Here is a 21553-nt window from a genome sequence, read left to right as displayed (position 1 = left end):
GCATCCCTTAAAGGACTAGGGTGCATACTCATGCAGCAAGATAAATCTATAGCTTATGCCTCTAGACAGTTGAAGGACCACGAGAGAAATTATCCCACTCATGACCTTGAACTAGCTGCTGTAGTTTTTGCTTTAAAAATCTAGAGACATTATCTTTTTCGTGAGAAGGTAGAAATTTATACTGATCATCAAAGTCTAAAATATATCTTCTCGCAAAAAGAATTGACTATGAGGCAGCGTAGGTGGTTAGAATTGTTAAAAGACTACGACTGCTATATTCTATACCATCCAGGGAAAGCAAATGTAGTTGCAGACGCTTTGAGTAGGAAATCGCAGAGTGCATCAACAAACTCAACGCCTACCCCTAATCAACTCGCCAAGCAATTGGGAATGATCCAGCTGGATGTGGTGCCAAGTGTGAAGGATGTCATCCTAGCAGCTCTTATTATCCATTCGTTAACTGCTGACAAAATTAAGATTGCTCAGGAGAACAACCTAGGGTTGCAACAACTGAAAGAGAAGGCAAGCCAAGGTAAAGCTCCGGGTTTCTATTTCACGGAAGATGGCATTTTAAGAGCAGGTGATGCCAGAACTGTCATACCCAATGATGCAGAATTGAGAAGGGACATACTCAACAAAGCACATAAGATTAGGTACACCGTACATCCGAGAAGCACGAAAATGTACCAGGATTTGAAAAGGGATTTTGGTGGCAGGGAATGAAGCTAATATCACAGAATATGTAGCGCAATGCCCCACTTTACAACAAGTAAAGGTAGAACACCAAAGGCCAGCCGGTCCACTCCAGCCTCTCAATGTGCCAGAATGGAAATGGGATCAAATTGCAATGGACTTCGTCGTAGGTTTACCAAAAACACTCAATGGGCATGATGCTATTTGGGTCATTATTGACAGACTTACGAAAAGTGCTCATTTCATCCCTATCAAAATTACTGACCCTGTTCCTAAGCTGGCAGAATTATATATAAGAGAGATAGTCAGACTGCATGGAATACCTGCTTCTATTGTATCTGACCGTGATGCGCGATTCACCTCTCGTTTTTGGCAATGTTTGCAAGATGCAATGGGGACGAAGCTAACTCTTAGCACGGCATATCATCCACAAACCGATGGTCAATCAGAAAGAACCATTCAGATTTTGGAGGATATGCTGAGACTTTGTATGCGACTTTAAAGGTAAATGGATTCAATATTTATCGTTAGTTGAGTTTGCCTATAACAATAGTTTTCAGGCAACTATTGGAATGGCTCCATACGAAGCGCTCTATGGACGGAAATCCAGATCACCACTATATTGGGATGAAGTTGGGGAAAGACAATTAGTAGGACCGGAGATAATCCAGGATACGAAAGACAAGATTACCCTAATTCGAAAGCGGATGCTGGCCGCACAAAGTCGCCAAAAGAGTTATGCTGATTCACGACAACGCAAGCTAGAATTCGAAGTCAGTGATCAGGTATTTCTGAAGGTATCACCAATGAAGGGAGTAATGACGTTCGGTAAAAAGGGAAAGCTAAGTCCGAGGTATGTTGGTCCCTTTTTAGTGACGGAGGTCGTAGGTTCGGTCGCCTATAGAGCCGAATTACCATCTAACCTAGCCAGTGTACACGACGTATTCCACGTTTCCATGCTACGAAAATACGTGCACCCGTTACACGTAATCGACTTTGAACCCTTACAAGTTCAAGCAGATTTGAAATATGAAGAGAAGCCGGTGCAGATCTTGGATCGGAAAGTGCAACAACTGAGGACAAAGACAATACCACTAGTAAAAGTTCTATGGCAGAACCATGAAGTAGAAGAGGCTTCTTGGGAGTTAGAACAAGAGATAAGGAGCAAATACCCGTACCTATTCCCGTGAGCCACTTTGAAGTAGGTATGTTTAATACTTTCATGATTTATGACGTAGTATTTATAATTAAATAACTTTTATTTATTATACGATAGTAATTGTGTTTAATATAGTTTGCGAGTAGTAGCTGTGAATACATACCATATTCGGTATGTCAAGCCCATAAATAGATCTTAGTACTATATAAAACCAAATACCTAGGTAAAGATAGTATGATTTGAAAAATATTATTTTCTTACACCCTTTTTGATAATTGTCAAAGATCATGGGGTTAAAATAAAGTTGAAAACTCTGTACATCAAACCATACCTCAAGATCAACCAGAGAGAGAGTTACCTAGTCTTCCACTAAGCCATGTCTCAGTGACTTTGAAGATGATTAAGGTAAGTAACATCTCTACTTGAAATTTTTCTTACTTAGTGTAAATTTTTCTTTTGGCATAACTTAGTTTACAAATTTTGGGGACGAAATTCCGATAACGTGGGTAGGATGTAACGCCCAGTAATTTCAAGCTCTTAAGAAATCATTGATATTGTTGAGGAGACAATATCCACATGTTTTTATAAGCAAACCTAAAGTTGTTTTGAAAACCTAAAAGATCAAAACCTAAAAACCCTTAAAAATCTAACAGTAACATTTAAGCTTTAAACTTTGAATGAACCGAAAACAGGTCAAACAAACTCAGATTTAGTTGATTCAAAGACTGTTGTACTCACAATAGAAATATCTATCACATGGTCTACATGTTTTGGATTTGTAGTTGACTATTTAGGTGCCAATTGGCACTTTTGGTTGAACTTTGACCTCTAAATTTAGGCTTGATAAATATGTTTTTATGGCTTACAAATACCCAATATAGTATATATATAGTTTATACTTGAAACCTGTGAAGTCAGAATTCAATTTAGTAACAGTTGACTTTTTATCCAAAACCGGTGCCTAAATGACACAACTGTCGAATTAAACGAAAAACTGTCAAAGAAAAATATCTCCATGCTTCTAGAAACATTTATGTATAAAAAACAACAAGTATTAATGAAGGAAGAATATCACAAAGAGTAATCATGACAAGAAAGAAAAATCAATAAACCAAGTGTGAACGCAAAAAGTGGTTTAAAGATATTTTGGCTTATAAGACAGAAACTTTGATTGGACCATAACAGAGTTAAAACGAACTCAAATTGAGTCGAACTAAAAAGAAAAAGTGTTTGTATTAAAGTCCTCTATCTACCCTCAAAATTTCACATCAATCGAAGTAGGTTTGACCATCAAAAAATTACTCAGAGTAGGCTGCCCTCTAGTTGGACGAAAATTCTAAAATCCAAAAAAATAATAAAGTAAGGACTAGTTTACAAGATATTATCCAATAAGCTAATTCTTTTATTACATTTTTCACCTTAATACCCCTACTTTCCTCCTATAAATAAGCATGCAAGGGTCTTAGTATTTCCACACAAATCATAGACAACTTTCAAGAAAGCTTTTGCTTTGGTTTTCTCTCCCTTTTTCTCTCCTTCTACCACACGACCACTTTGGTGTTCTTGAAGTTATTTTTCTCTCCAAATCAGTTTGGTAAGTAATCTTGATGCATGGAGTGACTTCTTAGATATTCCTAAGAAAGCATTTAATTCACTTCCGCTATATCGAGTCCAAAAACTCAAAAGATATAGTTGGAACGTGAAACTTTCAAAGGAATATCTTATGAATCACTTGACACCTCTTCCTTACTATTTGACTTCATTACTTGTGTATTTATTATACGGAGTTGGTTCTACCACCTGTATCTATTTTATCATTTATTGCATTACTACGGAGTTGGTTCTACCACCTGTATCTATTTTATAATTTATTGCATTATTACGGAGTTGGTTCTACCACCTGTATCTATTTTACCATCTATTGCATTACTACGGAGTTGGTTCTACCACTTGTATCTATTTTATCATTTATTGCATCACTATAGAGTTGGTTTGACCACCTGTATCTATTTTATCATTTATTGCATTCCTACAAAGTGGCTCTACCGCTAATTTCCCTATCCCTTTGCAAATTTATCTTAGCATTTGCATTCCTACAAAGTGGCTCTGCCGCTGATATCCCTATCCTTTGCATCATAATATTATCCTGTTAGGATTCATGTTTAAGTGTTATGTCACCAAGAGCACTATGATGTGTTTCAGTGCTTAAACATGAATCGTTGTAGTATTTATGTTCTTATGTTATTGTCTTGTTTTACACTTACAATTCTTGTGGATAATCATAATTGCTCTAAAAATACTTATTAAGTGCTTTGACTGAAAGACTTACGTTTAAACATTATGTCACTGCGTTTCGATGTTTGAACATAAAGCTTAAATGTCAAAAGACTTATTATAAGTAATCACCTTTAATATTGATGACTAAAAAACGATGAATGAATGGATGTAAAAATAAATAGTTTTAATATTAGAAAAAGGACTGATGAATATATTATCTTCTTTGTATATATTTATTTATGACAGAAAATGAGCTAAGAAATTACACCAAGGAGAGTAAGTATGGATGTACTTACTGAGGAATGATTCTATGTTTCATTAGGATTGTGTGTTGTGTGTTCATTTCATGTGGTTGTTCATGCATTGCATGTTGTGTCCAATTAATAAAACGGCTGATGAGATAGCCATCAACAAGCTGATGTAGTAGCAAGTGGAAGGAAGGCTAGTCAGTGGACCCAGGGGGTTCATAGTGACCCAGGGTGAGTCTGAAGTCCTAATATATAACTAATACTGGGACCGGTATGATTCCAGTAAAAACAAGGCTTTAATTGTGAGGCAAAGGACATGAACGGGTTCGGATACCTAAGAACGAGAGGTCTGAAGTAAGACGATCATAAAACACAAACTAAATGGTTACTACGATGCATATTCATACAACCTTTGCATTTGTATTATTTATGAACTGTTATTAATCTGATGGTAACTTAGTTATGGAAATGGATGACTCACTTGTTTGTCTATGTAAATATGATGACGTCATATTTGCATAGTTACTGATGCAGATCTGGAGAATGAAGGCATGGACCCATATGTTAGTTTTGATGGTTTTTGAAACCATTATCGAACTATTATGTGCTAGCTTAGAAATTACTAGTTGTATTTATGGGTGTCTTGTTTTATGGCATGTAAATATTTATAACGATGTCATGTTTGGCAAGTTTTATGTTATATGCTTATGTGCTGTTTGTGGTACTAATTTTGATGCACCTAGTGTGCATATGGCATGTAAAGATAAACCTAAGTAACTTTTAATAAACTACCAAGGTATTTCAGTCAGCCGTAATGTGTTATGCTATCAATTCCTAAGTCTTTAGAAGAAAAAAAATATATTCCGCTGCGAGAGTTTATCTCTGATGTAGTAATGTCACGTGGAAACCAGAGGTTTCTGCTTACGAATTTGCAGGCTCAAATTTGGGACGTTACAATAATATTATCCATCAATGTTATTATGTCAATTAGTCCACTGAATAATTCAATCTATCAATTTAATAATCCTGTAATATTATTAGAGTCTAATAATATTATCCTTTATTTATAAAATTACGGCTTATAAATAATAAGACCAAGGAATATTTATTTTCATAAATATTCGTATATTCCTTATTATTTTTCAGGGATTAAAATATCATGTTTAAAACCACATATTTTATTAACAACTGAATCGGAATATTGTTTCCTACAATATTAGGCCGTTCAAATATCGAGTCTTGAGAATCGAACGTCAATTCTAGATTTGTCTATTTTATTCAGTCTTAAATTCTAATTTAAGACATTTTATTTTATTACTTAAAATGTGGGGCATTACACAAAGGAAGGTGAAATACGAGCTAAAGGTTTTCAAACCAAAGAAGACTCATAAACACAATAGATAAATCGAGTCTCACGATCTTCTTATTGTGACCACAACAGTGTCTCACCATTGTAGGTTGTCATTCTTCAAATCTACTACTCTTTATGCTCAGCCATTCGCGTACTTATATGGGCCTAATTTCGAGATACAAAAAAAAAAGTTAGCAAAACATAATATAACATATATTGTTTTTTTTTCTTTAGCACACGACAAAAGCCATGTATCTCATTGGTCCTGGACACAAACCAGGCCATTGCAATAGCCCACGATTTGGGTGCACCTTTCTGGACTGTGCAGTTGCAAGTAGACTTCATAGTAATTCGGTGGCCAGACCACGTTCATCCATTGGGATAAGGAACGCAATTGATCAAGTACTTCGGACATCATCTCGTGCTGCTGTTGGGATGAAGGAGCAGCACCAAACAGTCTGCCACTTCGTTCTGTGATGATGGATTTTATTTTATTTCTTTTGCCCGGTAGATCATCAATTTTTTGAGGAAACAATTGATTCTTGAGCTCTAATACCAAATTGACGCAGCACGGATAGGAACATAATAAAAAATAAAAATAAAAAATAAAAAATCTTGCGCTAATTTAAAGTTTCACCAAAATAATGAAGATGATAGAACAAACTAGCGTCTCACTGGCCTTGGTAGCGTCTCACCACCAAAAGAGAAGAGGAACCATGCCTCCACGAAACAATTGTCTTTTTTCATCAATCATAATTTGTTTATTACAATAGAACATTATGTGTAAAGACCAAGAAAATAAATTGAGGATTTAGCATTTAATAAGTTATGTTTATTAAATAGATTGGACTAATAATTAGATTCTAAGTAAAAATATTTATATTATCAAAATAAAATGAGTTTAGGATAAACAAATGGAGTTAGAATAATAAAAAAAAAAAATAATAGGTTTAGTGTGATGAAATCACATTTGAGGATTTAATTAAGAAAGGTGAAGAGACAAAGGTAAATAAATTATTTAATGGGTTAGTGTACTAAAATTAAACAAAGTGATTTTATTATTTTACCATGGGCTTGTGTGACTTAGAAAATGGTAGCCCAAGAAGTGGGAATAAAAGTGACCTTAATAGGCCAAGGGTAGGTAAAAGCCCATCCTTTTCTTTCTCACTTATGCTAGAAGGGCACTTTTGTAAACACACATTCTCACCTTATCTTCTTACATTTCCAGCACACCACACAATTTCTTTCCCCTCTCTCTCTCTCTCTCATGATGCTCTCCCCCTTTCCTCTTTTCTTTCCTTTTTCCTTCTCCTCATCTCCTCTCTCTTCCTCCTCCATTCACGCACGCACAACCCATGAGAGAGTGAGACGTTGCAAATTTTTGGAGAGGGAGATAGTGAGCACGAAGCAGAGAAGAAAAGAAGAAGAAGAAAAAAAAGAGAAGTAGGAGAAGAGAAGAAGAAGTGGTTCATGGGTTCCGGCCATGGGCTTTTATGGGGTAAATTTCTAGCCTTCCTTAATGTTTTCATGTTACCCATTGTCTATTTAGCACGAAAATCATGCGTATGGTTTGGGATTTGCTTAGATTCGGATTCTAGGTTTATATTGGTATGGATTTTGGTTTTTGTGAGATTATAGTTAATTTTTGGGTTAATTGCTAAGGGGCTTCTCCCATTGAAGCTAGAATGGTATGGATTGAAGCTTGAAATCATATTGATTTGTGAGGGTTTTATTTGGGTCCGAAAATAGGGTTTATGATTGGAGATTTTTGGAGTTTTTCATGGGGTGCTATTCGAATGGGTGTTTGTATATGAAGTTAGGTATTTAATTTGCCATGATGGAGTAGTGTCAAAAAATGTATTTTGGTTATATTGACTTATACAAATCGTTGGTTGTTGTTTACAAATCAAGTGGTTAAATTATAGTTGACCCTAGAATTGTTTTATTGGATTTATTGATATCTAAAGATTTGGGAGTTTGTTTAGAGATTGGAACGTAGTGGTTAATTGTATGTTAATGATTATAGTTAGTCATTATGTAGTTTGTTGGAGGATTGATCATATATTAGAATCATTGATACCTTGGGATTTGGGTGTTATTAGTTATTGTTGTAGATTGTAATTGATATTGAGTTGAATATGAAGTTGATTTATTGGTTATTTTGCCTATGATGAAGATTAGGTTCATTTGGATTTGTACTATGTTTCATGAGTGTAGATTTAGTGTAGAAGTTGGTTTCAATATTTTAGGATGAATTGTTAATAGTTGGTTGGAGAATATAGTTGTTATTGTCATTGATAATTGTTATGGGATTTAGGTGGAAAGTATTTCCAATTAAGAGAAGTTGATCTTTGTTATGTAAATGAAGGATCTTGCTTGTGCTTTGGTGAATAGCTATGAATATTGGAGGTAGATTGTGGTTTACGGAAGAAGGTTGTAATTGATTTTAAGTTGTTTATTTAAGAGATTAACTCTATGTGTTGAATTCATCGATACCCGTTGGGTTGAGACTTTATTGTGATGTTAGAGAATGGGTTTAATGTTTATGAGAGCTTATGTTAGTTCAAATTCTGATTTGGGTAATTGTTGACCTTGATGTTAAATGGTTAAATTTATTTGGAATGGTTGAGTGGTAGACCAAGTGTGTTGTTTAGGGAAATTATGTTAATGAATTCTTGGTGATTATGGTTATGATGATATAGTAGGAAGAATTGTGGGTACTTCCATTTAAGGAATGAGTTGATGTTAATATGCAAAAGAAAGTTCAAAGGATTTATTGGGATCCCGTAGGTACTCTACTATGAGTTATTTTAGTGTTTTAAGTGTGCTTTGAGATTTTGATTGAGTAAAAGATTATTTATGAAGATTAGATTGGCTTGTAGGTATGGTTATGTGACATCAAGTGCAAGTAGGTGTAATTGGTTATGTTTATGAGCTTTGGTTGGTTTGGAATTAGAAGAGGCATGAGAAAGAGTTAATGTGTAAGAGTGTAATAAGTGAATAACTTGAAATAAAGAAAATACAAGAACCAATAAATGAGTAAGATATAAACATAGATAACAATTTAGATATCTTAATGGACATAATTAACATAGGAGTAAAATTAAAGAGTTATAAGCTAATAGCAAGTTGATTCTAAGTATAATGCTTGGCTTGGAGGCTTATGTATATGCCTCAAGCTTAAATGAACCAATATATTACAATATGTGATTATAACCCAATTTAATAGGAGTTATTAAATTAGTATGCTAGATAAGATTAAAGTCCTAAACCTAAACTATTTGGAGGGTTAGAAACTAATATGAGTAATAGTGTTGAATGTAGTGCTTAAGATTTGAAGAACAAGAGTTGTAAATCATTCAAATAATTTGGTAAATGTAATTAGATGATTAATGTGGTTACCTAGGTAATATGAAATACTTAAGTGCGTTAAGAGGCTATGTTTAGCTTAATAAGCCTTCTATACATATGTGTATATATGCATATGGATCGAATACACTTAGTTAGCCTAAGTGGATAAATAAACTATAAGGTTAAATAGCTAATAATGATAATAAGGTAACTTAGTAACTAATTCATCTATCCATGCATACTTGGTAATTATGTGCATCAATGGATTAGGATTAAGTGTTGTATATGTATATGTATATACGTATACGTATACATGTATATGGCTTAAGTATATATGTTGTTAATTTAGTAAATAAATAATGAGCTATAAATAGGGTTTACGATAATAACATGATACAACAATATATAAACTAATGAAAATAGTAAATACATCTTATTGATAATAAACAAATAAATACGAACATAGAACTAATGATTAACCTAATAATAGCCTAAGGTATTTAGCTAGCTTTAGAAGCAGGTAACGCCCGTGTGAGCACGTGGGTAGTTTATGTGTCATAAGGGTATGAGATTCAATAGTTAGTCTGACGTCATAAAGTTTGCAGGCACGTGTTATGATTGGAGACTTCAACTTGTTCTCCAATGTAGAGTTCAAGTAAATAGAACACGGGGAGTATTCGAGTCATGAGTCCTAAGCAGCCAAGGTGAGTATTCTACTCACTGAGAAAAGATATTTTTCGTATTTTATAGAAATGCAAATGATATATGACTTTCTACTGAACCGACGATATGTTAACATGTATGTTTGGATATTTTAAGTAGTTTCAATTATGTTGAAATATCAATGATGTTATGAAATGATGCATGAATGAAAGGTTTTGAATTGATTTAAAGTATCCGTAAGTGTGCTGCAATTGGGATTTAATTATGCAAAGAAGAATGATAAAATTTCATGTTGATTGGTTTATCGTAAGAATGATGAAATTACATGTTGATTGGTTTATCGTATTTGAAGAAAGCATGATTTGCAAAGAATAGGAGTATAGAGTTTGAATTGTATAGCATAAAGCATGAACACATAATAATGAAAGAGAGGGTAAGCCTCATAATGAAAGAGAGGGTAAGCCTCACAATGAATAAGAAGACTATCATGAGCATGAATAGCATTGTTTAAATTGTGTGATGTTTTCATGATAAGTATATATTGTAGTTTTGCTAAACGTATTAGTATGCATAAGAGTCTCAATGGAAAAGAACTTATGTATATTTTTATCGGATGGTTGCATGATTTAAATGCTATTGTTTTCTACAATGAATCTCCTACGTATAATCTTAGCTGCCTAGTATGTTTAAATGCTTTCTAATAGTTAGTGTCCGCTATATCAACTATGGGGGTTTCCAAAAAAAAGTTTATAAAATTGGTAGCTGTTATAGTGTACGCATAACTAAAAGGGAAAAAGTTGGTTCTTTGCGAAAACTCAGTGAATAGTATACCTCTGAGGTCTTAGTGTAATTATTTATGCTAAGACGGTGGGCTCATAATTCCACCTATACGGATGTGGCAAACCCCCACAACCGTATAGATGATGTTCCTTTGGCTACAGGTTTTCCGGTGGTAGTTGATAGCATTGTTAAAGGGTACTTGGGATGTTATGACTGAAGCACGCCGCAACAATCGTAATTGGTGGACCACAGGTTGTCCACTTGTTTATAGGTTTGGTTTATGGCTTGTGACGCTTGTGTCACTTATTCTGGTAAAGCCATTTCTATTATGTATTTATATTGAGGAAAGACTTAAACAGATAGATGTAATATGGCTCTTTGTTTATGATTATTTGTAATAGAAGTTTATGTTATGATTTCCGCTATTTAGGTTTATGTTTTCCGCTGCATAAATGAATAGATGTTATACTCTGATGTACTAGGTACATATTATGAGGAACGTACCATATGTTGGCTTCGCGACATATCGTCGTGCCACTGTGAAGATCCGTTTATATTTTAAAGAATTAATGTTTATGAAAAAAAAAAAAAAAAAAACGGGTCGTCACATTATGCTTAAATGGGCTCATAGACTAAAACCCTAACCCTAACCCTAATGTGACTGAAGGCCAAGCCCATTATTGAATTACAAATAAATTAAAATAATATGACTGACTTTAGACCAAGCCCATTATTGAATTACAAATAAATTAAACTAAAATGACTGACTTTGGACCAATCCCATTATTGAATTACAAATAACTTAAACTTTAGGTCAAGCCCATAATTAAATTCAAATAAAACTAATAATTTAAATAAAACTAAATGACCAATTTATTCTTGTTCCATTCTGCATCAGACTCTAGCCTTCTTTTTAGATGCCTTGAGGGCAATTGTCTTTGCCTTTCTGACTGGAGGCAAAGAATACTCATAAGTTTGAAGATGAAAATAATTTATTGGCTTCTAATTTAAACCAAGTGTGTGTGTTTGTGTGTAAACAAATATCTTAAATGCGGAATTTAAATAAGACAAGATATTTATTACGAAGTGGAAACTCTATGAAGAGAAAAAAATCACTCCGGGGCAGCCAAACCTAGGAAATCCACTATCCAAAAACAAAGCTAGTTACAAGACACTCGAACTCACATAACTTTGACGTGTAGCCCAACACGAACGCTTCCCAACCAGATCTTCCACCTGAAGGGGTTTTTGATGGATTCCTTTACCTTATGGCCGACCCCTAAGATTGACTTCATACAAACAACGAGCACACACCGGCAACGACTTGAGAGCTAGCGGATCTTCGATTCTCCCTAAACACCCTCTCAAAGCACTATGGAATTCACCACCGAATTTTGTACAAAACACAGACCTAAAGCCCCCTATTTATAGGCTTCAAGAGACCTCAAAAACTGCTGAGATTCAGACTCTGTCTGTCGAGCGTCCGGACAGAAATTTGCCACGTCCGGACGGATTTCTGTGATATACTTCAGAAACAGTGCCCTAAATCTGCTCAAAATTGGACTCTGATTGCGGACCGTCCGGACGGCATTTAGCCCCGTCAGGACGGATTTCTGCAATATCTTTTCAGAAACAAGGCAATCCTGGATGCCGTCCGGACGCTACTCTCTTTCCGTCTGGACCGTAGGCCTTCTGGAGGCCGTTCGGACATTCAAGTTGTAGTATTTTTTTCTTAGCTTTCCAAAGACACCAATTTCGTCTCAATCCGATACTCGAGTAGAGAGTTATGATAAACACACTGAGACGTGCGGAAAAATCTTCCTAGAAGCATGAAATTCATCCGGACGGTTGTTGTTTCCCAATCCGTGTCTGGAGATGAAATCCAATTTCTACTCGAACACTGAATGGCATCCAGACAGTATTGCCACATCGTCCGGACAGATGCACTCTCGAACAGTTCGAAGTTTCTAGACACTGATGGGCGTCCGGACGGAAAGTTCTCGTCGTCCGGACGGATGTTGCTCACCGATGAGCGTCCGGATAGGAACACCACATCGTCCGGACAGTTGTTTGGGATCCGACTTCTCTAAGTTGGAATCTGCACATAATCTTCCTTGAACACTTAAATAGCCTTCATGAAGCTTATGACACTTGCAACTTGTCATAATACGGCTATTTCCACATCAGAGAAATAAACTCTGAATATCTGAAGACTCTGAAATATACGGCATCCCTGTGAAAGCAGCAACATTACATAATAGTGATTTTGTCAACAGAATGATGCCAATCAAAAACTAACAAACTCCCACTTTGGCCATTCTGGGACAAAAATCACTAGACCGGTTAAAAATACATTCCTGGTCCAAAAACTAACATATACTTCCCCTTTTTGTCTCAAAAGGACAAAGGGTAAACAGAGTATAGAAAGACCACAGTATTAAAATACTCCCCCTTGATATTTCAACAAAACAAGGGTAAATAGAGTAAATAAAATCCACAGACAATAACGTTCTAAAATTCAAAACAAGGGAAACTAGAAAAGAGTCTGCTAATGGCCCAAAAGAGAGGAACAAAAATCCTCCAAGTACCAAATCCTGCTGATCCACTGAAATCAAGTAACGGAGAGAACCGTATAAAAAGCTGGATTTGAACTACTTCGGCTTCTAGCTCCTGAAGCCAGGAAACCATAGACTAAAAAGGTTCAGTCACATGAGTCTTCTTGCCCGAAACTGATCATCTGCAGAAAGAAATCCTCTAGACAAGTGGTCTACAAGATGATAACGAAGATTCACCCCTGAATCTCTAGCTGGTGCAGATCTAGAGGAAAAGGTTACAGAAGACTCTGTAGAGCAGGGAGAATGAGCTCATCTAAAATTCGAGATCTCTGGAACATATGATTTCAACATTGGTCTGTTTTCCAAAGAGCCCTCTGTCTGACACTATGCTGGAAGCCGCTGGACAACATATTCCTGAAAATATTTAAACAGAAATCTATCCAAAAATAACACCACAAGGAAATATTAGATCCTGTTAGTTTTAAAAAGAATATGGTATTATGATGGCTATCAATTGGATGCATAAAGAAATACAAAAGTAAATATAGCAATCCAAAAGACACAAATTAGTAATATCCATCCAGCATAAAGACAAAAGAAGATATTCATGCACAATCTCTCAAATCATTATCAATTAAAGATTCCAATATTCTAAAAAGAACCAAAGCTTAAGAGAATAAGGAAAGTCAAAGGAAATACCTGGGAATGAGAAAAGATGAGCAGAGAATGCCAAAATCTCGGGATCAGTCCGAGAGAAAACACACACAACACAACATGATAGAACAGACAAAAAGTAGTGTGTGTGTGTGTGTTTGGCAGAGAAAGCAAAAAGCTCGCTTCCGGACGTGGTACATATTCATCCTGATGGCATGCTGTCAGATAAGTGATCGACAGAGTCGAGCACGTCCGGACGCAAGAACATGTCGGTCCGGACGCTTCACACTAGAAGCTGAAAAGTAGAGGGAAATATGCAGAACAAAAATTTCCTAACGTTAGCTTCAGAACACGCATGTATAAATAACTAATAAAATAGTCAAATAGCATTTCAAAAATATACCAAGATATAATTGAGAGTTAAGAGTCAATAAGCACAAAAATTTCCCTGTAGATAGAAATTTTTCAGTAGTTACTTAACTCATGCAATGCGTGTGTATGTGAAAGCTTTCTCAATAAGGTATGAAGTTCATTGATATGACTTAAAGCAACCGTATTTTCTAAATAAGAGAGAAAATCAATGTTAGATCAGTCAAAAGTCAAACCTTATTATGCTAGGCCCTAGTTACCTTCATTTGATACACTCCCCCTAAGCTGCAGCACTTTTCTTTTACTATATCCTTTAGTGACCGTCTATTTCCGCAATGATGTGGTCACTGACTGTTTCTTTAGGGACAAGATCAAGAATAGATTTAGCACAAAAGTAGTGGATCTTTTTATTTATCCATATTTTTTTTTTCAGTTTTGAATAATTTTTATCACTTGGTGCTGTAACCTAGAAAGAATGCCAGAATTTATGGGTTCTAGGTTCGACTAGCGAGTTGGTCAATTTGACCATCTTAGCAAAAAAATCTCTCTTATTTAAAATTTTCAGAAGCTAAAAGTCAGAGGAGAGAGAAAAAAATACCTTAGGGGAGCTTTAGATAGTGCACAATTTTTCATCGCATGAGAAAAGCAACTATCTAGCATTAAGATGCACAGGAAAATTTAGCAAATATCAGACAAAAACTCTCAATCATATATAAGCATATTCAAATAATGCACAACGAACTGAGATATCAGACAAAAACACATATAATATCTGAAAAGCTATATAAAAAAAAATTCTGCATCTTCTCCCCCAATTTTTTATTTTTAAAAAAAAAAAAAAAAGCAAAAAAACAATAAAGACATGATTAAAAGGAAAAGAACGTATGTCTAGACAAAGCATGTAGGTAAGAGCAAACCTGTCCTCAGGGAGAGAGGTTTGACTATACCAAGACAGAAAAGCAATGGCATGCTTTCTCTGTCATCCCTAGAATGTACATGCAGAAAATTCTCAAAGCAACCAAGAGAAAATCTAGGGATAGAAAAGGTGGTTCCTTAAATAGAATGTAAGGCAAAAATATGAAATAAGATATGACAATCAATGCAATGCAAACATATATGGTATGCACTAGGATTTAGGAACCAAAATCCTAGGCATGGGAGACCTCACCTACTAGGTGAGTCCACTCCCCCTCAAGGGGTGAATGGTCTCATCCTTCCTTACCCATATCTTCTCTACCTGTGAGGCAGGGGTGTGAGCCATGTCCAAATTGATCAGTCTGACTAGGACACTTTTCATCATGTTGACAAGCCCTTCATTGGTTTGTTTCTTCTTGGACTTGTGAGGCTTCATTCTGAAGCATTCAGCCTTGGTGTGGCCATACTTACCACATAGACGGCATGAGGGAGAACCCCTTCGAGGATAATGTCGTTGTTGTCGAAAAGCATGATGAGGCTTGGAAGGTTTTGAGCTAGACTTACCTATCTTTTGCTCTGTTTTCCTGATCTGAGGCTGCTGATGTCGGATCTGAGGACAGTGTGGCCTAAAGTGTCCAGAGACACCACAATGATAGCAGGTAGGCTAACTTCTTTTGCTGAAATGCTTCTTGAAAGATTCTGCAAATTTAAGATTAGCATTTTCACAAATAACAAAGTCCTTGCCTCTTTGAGATATATGCCTCCTATGGGGCGGGACATATTTATCTGAAGAGGTTTTCTCAATAAAGCCTTTTTTGGAATCCTCCTGCTTCTTCCAAGGTCTGTGGGATATTAACAGGTAACATTGTGGTCTAATGTGACCAACCTTCCCACAATGATAACAAATAGGAACAAACTTACCTTGTGTTCCTGAATTCTTAGAGTTAGGCTTCACACAGTTATTTAAGCAAGAATTTTCAAAACAAGCTGAATCTACTATCACAGGCTTAATATCAACAGAATCTAATTTCAGAATCAAAAGCATATGAAGTAGAAGTACTTAAATCATTAACAATTAAATCAGGCTTGTTAGAAATATCTGTATAAATACAAAGCATGCTTTTCAAATTATTACTAGAGAATTTTTTCAAGAGATCCTCTGATTCTTTTAATTTATTCTCTAGTGCATCAACAGTATCAAAAAGCATGGTATTCTCATATTTCAAAGAGTCAATCAAAACATGTGATTCAGATAATTGTAAAATCAAAGACTCTTTTTCTTGCTTAATCTTCTTGAGTTCTTTATTGGATTTCTTAAAGAGTTTACCTTTTAAAAGGGTATCTTTAGAGAAATCATAAATATCATCTTCAGAGAACTCATGAAGATTTATGTTAGAAGAAGTCATGGATCACACTTAAGAAATAAATCTAAAACACAAGTGTAACCTGCTCTGATACCAATTGAAAATAATTTATTGACTTCTAATTTAAACCAAGTTTGTGTGTTTGTGTGCAAACAAATATCTTAAATGCGGAATTTAAATAAGACAAGATATTTGTTACAAAGTTGAAACTTTATGAAGAGAAAAAAACCACTCCGGGGCAGCCAAACCCAGGAAATCCACTATCCAAAAACAAAGCTAGTTACAAGACATAACCCTATGCAGTAGTCATACCTTTAACTCTGACGTGTAGCCCAACACGAACGCTTCCCAACCAGATCTTCACCAAAATGGGTTTTTGATGAATACCTTTACCTTAGGGCCAACCCCTAAGATAGACTTCACATAAACAACGAGCACACACCGGCAACGGCTTGAGAGCTAGCGGATCTTCGATTCTCCCTAAACACCCTCTCAAAGCACTATGGAATTCACCACCGAATTCTGTACAAAACACAGACCTAGAGCCCCTTATTTATAGGCTTCAAGAGACCTCAAAAATTGCTCGGACTCTATCTGTCGAGCGTCCAGACGGAAATTTGCCACGTCTGGACGGATTTCTGTGATATACTTCAGAAACAGCGCCCTAAATCTGCTCAAAATTGGACTCTGACTGCGGACCGTCTGGACGGCATTTAGCCCTGTCCGGACGGATTTCTGCGACATCTTTTTAGGAACAGCGCAATCCTGGAGGTCGTCTGGCCGCTACTCTCTTTCTGTCTGGATGGTGGGCCGTCCATAGGCCGTCTGGACTTTCAAGTTGTAGGATTTTTTTCTTAGATTTCCAACGACACCAATTTCGTCTCAATCTGATACTCGAGTAGAGAGTTATGATAAAAACACTGAGACGTGTGCAAAAATCTTCCTAGAAGCCTAAAATGCGTCCGGACGGTGTTGCCCTTCCGTCTGGACGGTTGCTATTTCCCGATCCATGTCTGGACATGAAATCCAATTTCTACTTGAACACTGAATGGCATCTGAACGGTATTGCCACGTCGTCCGGACGGATGCACTCTTGAACAGTTCGAAGTTTCTAGACACTGATGGGCGTCCGAACGGAAAGTTCTCGTCGTCCGAACGGATGTTGCTCACTGATGACCGTCCGGACGGGAACACCACATCGTCCGGACGGCTGCTTGGGATCCCACTTCTCTGAGTTGGAATCTGCACAGAATCTTCCTTGAACACTGAAATAGCCTTTATGAAGCTTGTGACACTTGCAACTTGTCATAACACGGCTATTTCCACATCAGAGAAATAAACTCTGAATATCTGAAGATATAGCATCCCTGTGAAAGCAGCAACATTACATAATAGTGATTTTGTCAACAGAATGATGCCAATCAAAAACTAACAGAAGAGATCTTACCAACTCTTCAATCTTCATCGACTCCTGGTTCTTACTTTCTTCAATTGTGGTAACTTTGATCCTGAAATGTTCTGGTAAAGACCTTAGAATCTTTTGGATGAGTTTTACATTAGAGATCATCTTCCCGAGACTCACCATCGAGTTCCTCAGGTCGCTTATTCTTGTGTAAAACTCACTGAATGTCTCATCCTCTAGCATCTTAATTTCTTTAAATCTAGAAATCGACATTTGGAGCTTGGCAGATTTAACAAGTTTGGTGCCTTCATATGTTGTTTCTAAGATTTACCACGCTTCTTGAGTGGATTCACAGTTTGAAATTCTTGCGAATTTAGATGGTGAAAGCGCTTGACATAGAGGGCTTTTGATGTAGAATGGAACAAGAATAAATTGGTCATTTAGTTTTATTTAAATTATTTGTTTTATTTGAATTTAATTATGGGCTTGACCCAAAGTTTTAAGTTATTTGTAATTTAATATGGGCTTGGTCCAAAGTCAGTCATATTAGTTTAATTTATTTGTAATTCAATAATGGACTTGGCCTTCAGTCACATTAGGGTTAAAGTTAGGGTTTTAGTCTATGAGTCGATTTAAGCATAATGTTCTATTGTAATAAACAGATTATGATTTTTGAAAAAAGACAATTGTTTCTTGGAGGCATGTGAGACGCTGGTTTGTTCTATCATCTTCGTTATTTTGGTGAGACTCTAAATTAATGCAAGATTTATTTTTATTTTATGTTATGTTCCTATCCGTGCTGCGTCAGCTTTATCATTGGAAAGTTGTGCGCTAGTTTGAGCAATAGTGAGTTCGTCAGTTGTTTCCTTTGGTTTAATTCAACCAGATTCAACAATCTTCCAAACATCAATAGATTTTAAAAAGAAACATATACGGGCTTTCCAATAGCCATAATTTATACCATCAAAGGCAAGAATTGAATTAAGAGTTTGAGACATGGAAAAAAAATAGAAGTAAAAAAGATCACACTCAAGAATTTAATATAAACTAAGTATACCAAGCTCTGATACTAATTGAAAAAATAAAGACTTCTAATTTACCGTGTGTGTGTGAACAATGTATAACAAAATATCTAAATGCGGAATTTAAATAAGACAAGTATTTTGTTAACGAAGTGAAAACTCAATTAAGAGAAAAATCACTCCGGGGCAACCAAACCTAGGAATTCCACTATTCAGAAGACAAAGCTAGTGACAAAGCAGTAATACTCACATACCCCGATGCAGCGATCGTACATTGCACTTTGACGTGTACCTATACACGAACACTTTCCAACCATGTCTCCTACCTGAAGGGATCTTCAATTGATTTCTTTAGCTTATGGCTCCTCCCTAAGCCAGACTTCACACGATCAAGTCACACACCAGACAACTCTTAGGGAGCTAGCAAATCTTTACAATTTCTACTTAAACACCATCTCTGAGCTCAAGAGAATTCAATACCGAATTCTGTAAATAATGCATGCCTAGAGGCCTCTATTTATAGGCTTTAGAAGCCTAATTCGAGTTTGATTCGGATTTCTCTAGGCCGCGTCTGGACGTAAGCTGAGAGTGTCCGAACAGTAAACTGCAACCGCCTTTCCATAACGCACTTCATGCGTTTCCTTATTAAGGCCGCATCCGGACGATGTTACCTTAGCGTCTGAACGGTTGCAAGCTGTCTTCCCAATCTGTGTCTGCAAAGGACTCTAGTTTCTTCTCGAACACTGAAGAGCATCCGGATAGTGTTGCCCTGTCATTCAGATGGATGCATGCTGAGCTGGCAAAATCTTCTCGAACACAGATGGGCGTCTGGACACTTCACTGGCCCATCCGGACGAAAACAAGGGATCCGACTTTTACTGAGTTGTAAACTGTGTAGAATCTTCCTGGAACTCTGAAATAACCTTCTTGATGCTTGTGACACTGAAACTTGTCATATTAAGGCTATTTTCATATTAGAAAAATAAATTCTAAATATTTGAAGACTCTAAAATCATACGGCATCCATGTTAATGCTACAACTTACATGATAATAATTTTGTCAACATAATGTAGCCAATAAACTAACATATATGGTTAGCAAATGGGTTTCAATTATGTTAATGATAACTAAATGCCTTACTTTCGAGCAACGTACCTTCCATGTTATATCACATTATTAGGGTTTGATATGCCTTTTTAGGGTTATTAGGTAGCTTGGTTGAGTTGGGTAATAGGTTTAAGTAGAAGTTTTGGGCCTTTCATGCATTGGCAGTCATTGAATGCTCCATTGTTTATGCCGAACAATCGACCCTTATTGACCCAAAAAAAAACCTCGATACCGAACGTTCGATGAAGGCAATAACCTGCATGATTATGGTTTTATTACGTGATTAGGGTTTTAGGTGATATATGAAGGCTCCAGTATGGGTTGTATCTAATATTAGTATGATGAGCAGTGACTTGGTGATTAAGATGTTCGAGAGTGAGGAGAATCGCTCAAGATAAGTAAATGTTTACGGAATTGTTATTTCAATATGCGATATGTTAATGGACTGAGCATGCTTTACTTTTCAAAAGAATATGTCTTGTGCCTAATAATTGTATCAAATGTTTATAAATATATCAACTGAATAAATTACATCGTATAACATGGTACACTGGTATTTGTGGTATAATGGCCATGAGCTTACTATTATATGGGCTTGACCCTATAGTCAAAGAGATTTACTTTTATGTTAATTAAGCCTTGGATCCAATGGTTATTTGTTTACGGGCGCACTATGAAATGATGGGTCAATTTTATGGATTTAGGGTTGGACTCAGTCAAGTTGCTAGTACATGACAGTATACGGCAATATTGGGGGCACCGGTATTGTACTACAGGTCTCTCGGGATAGCAACACCCCTACTAAGAAAGGGTAAGGGCTTGGATAGACCATATGGAAGAAATTATGAGTACTTATATTTTAATATTGCATAATTTCTCTACATTAAAATGAGTGAATTGTCACTGGGATTATGTCTACCTTATTCTAAAATAAACCAATTTCTTTATACTGGCATAATAATGGAGGCAACACAAAATATTTTGTAGAAGACCATGATGTTTTTGAGTTACCGATTTTGAGAACGCGAAACCTTATTAGAGGCTCTTTACATAAATAAGTTCCATAACAATGTACTTACTAAGTCATGAACTTACGCAGTTGTTTTTCTACTTGCAGAACACCTCGGTGTTTTGCAGTATAACAGGTTGCGAGGCTGTGGCATGAGAAATTTGTTGGGATGAAGATGTCGAGTGAATGGCTCGCATTGTCATGTTTGCGTAATTAGATGTTGGTTGTTAACGTTATAATGTTTATTTGGAAGCTTTGAGTCTATATCCATCATACATGAAGCTGTTTAAAGTTATATGTTAGTTTGTCTCATATCATTTATTTTCACTTTCTGTTATAGTATACTCTGATAGATTATTGTTGTGTAGTGATTAGAAGCTCCCAAGCAAAATCTCTGATGAGTGTCAAATATTGCATATGTGGACCCCTTAATTTACATTTACTAAACCTTTAGTTTTGTTATTTTCTAATGTTTTTGGTTAGTTTTGGTATATTAGTATTTTTCAGGTCATTAAGAGAAAACAATAGCTTTGAGGTGAAAGAAAGCACACTTTAAGAAGACCTAGAAGATGTGGTTTTGTTCAACCAAATCAAAGAGATGACTAAATTGGAATTTCTCTAATTGGAGTCAAA

At 35.9% G+C, this 21553-nt stretch overlaps 1 protein-coding gene and 1 long non-coding RNA gene across 2 annotated transcripts; both read left to right on the top strand.

Moving 5' to 3' along the window:
* Positions 1-1265: 1265 nt before the first annotated feature.
* LOC133863249 (uncharacterized) lies at positions 1266-1883 on the top strand. Its single transcript, XM_062299208.1, has one exon. It carries the CDS (start codon positions 1266-1268, stop codon positions 1881-1883), a length of 618 nt encoding a protein of 205 aa, XP_062155192.1.
* A 5051-nt stretch (positions 1884-6934) lies between these two features.
* LOC133864930 (uncharacterized) lies at positions 6935-10947 on the top strand. Its single transcript, XR_009899584.1, has 3 exons — positions 6935-7226; positions 9685-9783; positions 10663-10947. It is a non-coding gene; the product is annotated as an uncharacterized LOC133864930 (long non-coding RNA).
* Positions 10948-21553: the final 10606 nt, after the last annotated feature.

Source organism: Alnus glutinosa, chromosome 3 (genome assembly GCF_958979055.1).
Source record: "Alnus glutinosa chromosome 3, dhAlnGlut1.1, whole genome shotgun sequence".
Taxonomy (NCBI): Eukaryota; Viridiplantae; Streptophyta; class Magnoliopsida; order Fagales; family Betulaceae; genus Alnus; species Alnus glutinosa.
The sequence above is the reverse complement of the archived record's forward strand: the minus strand, read 5'-3'. Positions and strand labels throughout refer to the sequence as shown.

What these genes read in the sequence shown, in the direction of transcription:
- LOC133863249 (XM_062299208.1), top strand. Translation starts at nt 1,266, where the DNA reads ATGGCTCCATACGAAGCGCTCTATGGACGGAAATCCAGATCACCACTA.